The sequence below is a fragment of the Solanum stenotomum genome, chromosome 9 (assembly GCF_019186545.1).
Source record: "Solanum stenotomum isolate F172 chromosome 9, ASM1918654v1, whole genome shotgun sequence".
Classification (NCBI taxonomy): domain Eukaryota; kingdom Viridiplantae; phylum Streptophyta; class Magnoliopsida; order Solanales; family Solanaceae; genus Solanum; species Solanum stenotomum.
This window is the reverse complement of record NC_064290.1, coordinates 6,383,999-6,387,092: the sequence shown is the minus strand read 5'-3', so window position 1 is coordinate 6,387,092 and position 3,094 is coordinate 6,383,999. Positions and strand designations below refer to the sequence as shown.

At 31.5% G+C, this 3,094-nt stretch overlaps 1 protein-coding gene across 1 annotated transcript; it reads left to right on the top strand.

Annotated features, from left to right (window-relative positions):
• Positions 1 to 573: 573 nt before the first annotated feature.
• On the top strand, positions 574 to 2,813 carry LOC125877057 (uncharacterized). Its single transcript, XM_049558368.1, has 4 exons — positions 574 to 756; positions 2,179 to 2,488; positions 2,578 to 2,697; positions 2,772 to 2,813. The coding sequence occupies exons 2-4, from the start codon at positions 2,345 to 2,347 to the stop codon at positions 2,811 to 2,813; spliced, it is 306 nt and encodes a 101-aa protein (XP_049414325.1). The 5' UTR covers positions 574 to 756; positions 2,179 to 2,344.
• Positions 2,814 to 3,094: the final 281 nt, after the last annotated feature.

Here is a 3,094-nt window from a genome sequence, read left to right as displayed (position 1 = left end):
TGAATTAAAATCGATTCAAACTGAAAAATCAAATTTAAGTACCTCATAGATGTTTTAATTCAAATTTATTTAAAAAATTAAAAAGTCCAAATAAAAAGTTGGCGAAAGGGTCAACTTTTTTATAGTTATATTTTTTCTATACATATCACTACTAAAAAAATTGCAAAAGGAGACCTAAAAAAAGAGACCTCAAAAATAGGTCGCTAAAAAGAGACCTCATGAGGTCGCTATTTGCATCAATAACTTTTTTTAATTTTTTTTTAACAGGAGAGACCTCGTGAGGTCAATTTTATAAAAAAATCTTCCTAATTAATAATATAAGTGACTTATTTTAATTTTTTTTATTTTATAGTATGTCTTTGTATAAAATATGCGACCTCACGAGGTCACTATTTGTTAAAATAAAAAAATATTAATTTAGGTTTAGATATCTTGTGAGATCTCATTTTATTAGTCAAATTTGTAAAATAATATTTTAAAATAAGAGACCTCATGAGGTCTCTTATTTTTATTAAATTAAAATAAGAGGGCATTTTTAATTTAGTTCATCTCCTTTCCACTCTTCACCTAAAAGCTAAAAAAAGCCCTAACTTGTCTCTTCCCCATAGCTTTACAGATGTGTAGCCTCCGGTTGTCGTCAAGCCTCTCATCAGTTTGAAGTTTTAGTTTTCACCTTCGAAACTCACTCGGTTTGAAGCCAAAGCTTTCGTCATCGATTTAAATTCTCGGTGTCGATTTCTTTCTCTGCAAATAAAGGTGAATCTTTCAATCTTTAAACCAAGTTGTAACTATATTGTTTATTTATTGCAAGCATCCATCAATGCAGACTCTCTCTTTCAATTTACTGCAAGCATTAGTAGAATTTGTGATTCTCTTTTCACTTCATGAACATATAATTAACTTTGGGTTTTACTCTTGTTCTATCTTAATGTCCTGTTTTGACTTCTCATGATGATTAACATGAATGCTAGCAAGTTTTGTATCATATAATTTAGAAGAAGATACATGGGTAGTAATATCTAAGAATAAAGAAATAAAATCGGTTATGAAGATTTTCTATTATATTTTGAGATTATTATACCTTATATCTCACTCTACATAACTCCTAATAATCATGTGTTGAATTCTGATTTAAATTTAGAACTAATATCATTTTGGTTCATGTCTCTCTATGTATTTTGGTTGTTTTTTAACTAAGGAGAGAAAAGTTATATATATATATATACACACACACTATAGTCTATAGATATAAACCATCGTGCTATAATGAGGAGAGACAAGTTAAGAAACCATTGTACCGAGAAAGGTCCTTGACCCTTAATAGTGCCTATTGGTTGCATCATCATCATCATGCTAGCTGAAGTTGCTGCCTCAAATGCAAGAATCCCCTTAATACTACTAACTGGGAAGATGACTTAATTTCTTGTTTGAAAAATTCAAATTTTGTGTGTAGATGGATCGTAGTTTGATGTATAATAGGAATAATTTTGGTCGAGCGGGGCTAAGGCCTGAAGTTACATGGGTAGTAATATCTAAGAATAAAGAAATAAAATATGTTATGAAGATTTGTATTGTATTTTGAGATTATTATATCTTATATCTCAATCTAAAATAATCATGTTGTAAATTCTGATGCAAATTTAGAACTAATATCATTTTGGTTTATGTCGTTGTTTGTATTTTAGTTATTTTTAAACTGAAAAATGTATGGATTAGATGTTTTTGCTGATAATTGACAATTAATATGACTTGTTCGTTGTTTATGAGTAATTAAGATGACATATGGATCTACCTATTATTTTATTGGTTGTAGTAATGAGAAGAGGAAAGTTATATATATACTGTAGTCTATAGATATAAACCATTCATTTGCAGTAATGAAGAGAGGAAGGTTAAGAAATCATTGTGCCCAGAAAGGTCCTTGACCCTTCTGTAATAGTGCCACCTTACTACTATTTTTTTAATGATGTATTTTATTTTGATTTTTTTAGGGAAGTGGACATTATTTGGGACAAACTGTTGAGAGAAGTATGCTTTTGTAGTCACCAAAGATACATTTATTCATTTGCACAAGGCCTCGTTAAGCAGTCCCTACTAGGATTGTTACAATTTGATTTTCAGTAAATTATTACATAAATTAGTGTTTAACAAATTCAATTTTTTGTGATCTTTATGTAGATGAATCGTAGTTGGATGTATAAAATGACTAATTTTGGTCGAATGGGGCTAAGACCTGAATTTGTAGAAGGCGTCACTGATTTTGTGGAGTATGCAAAGACACTAGAACTTTTTCAACGTAATGGTGTGCTTAAGTGTCCTTGTAATAAATGTCAATGTTTGAATTATGAAAAACAAGATATTGTTAAGGGCGAAGGATCCAAGATTTAAGCAAATGAGTGAGATCGGTAAGAAGGCTAGACCATCTACTAAGGGTGGTTCTCTACACACAAGTGGGTCTCAAAGTCAAGGAAGTATGAGGAGGAAATTGGTGTGTATCATTTTTCTGTAAGTTTTTATATATTTTAGGTATTAATATTTAATTACTCTTGATTATAACTTAATTAGTTCAATATGTAGGAAAAGGAACTAGGAAGATTGGTAACTCAGACTGAGGCATTCAAGGTAACACACATAAGAAAGAAGAAAAATCTTGAAGATCTAGACGTGTGGGTTGAGCCGCGAGCTGAATTGACCTATGTAAGCCTCTAATTTAAACTAATAGTTACTTATTTTCTAAATTTATATTCTAATAATAATACCATTCAATTTAGAATCGATATCTTCAAGTTTTGGAGGATTTACGACAAACTTAACATGAAGAAATCGAGGTATGCCACTTACCCAAGAACAGGCTGAGAGAGTGTGGCTAGCTTGATTGGTGGGACGAGTAGATATGACTATGCCTATGGCATGCCACAACAGACCTTTCGTGAATATCATTCTGAGTTTGAAGGCCTAAGTAGTTCCTATGATGATGAATCGACATAGAGTATGAGGGTCTTAAGGCTCAATTAGTGCATTACTTGCTTCAGGAGGGATTCCCCCTTGTTCCAATGACGTCACTTTCCCTCCTCGACCCTCTCAGTCTCAACCT

Bases quoted from the DNA above. Each gene is read 5' to 3' on its own strand.
- LOC125877057 (XM_049558368.1), top strand. From the start codon at position 2,345: ATGAAAAACAAGATATTGTTAAGGGCGAAGGATCCAAGATTTAAGCAA. The intron at 2,489-2,577 runs GTGTGTATCATT...TTCAATATGTAG, and splicing joins GAAGTATGAGGAGGAAATTG to GAAAAGGAACTAGGAAGATT. The intron at 2,698-2,771 runs GTAAGCCTCTAA...CATTCAATTTAG, and splicing joins CGCGAGCTGAATTGACCTAT to AATCGATATCTTCAAGTTTT.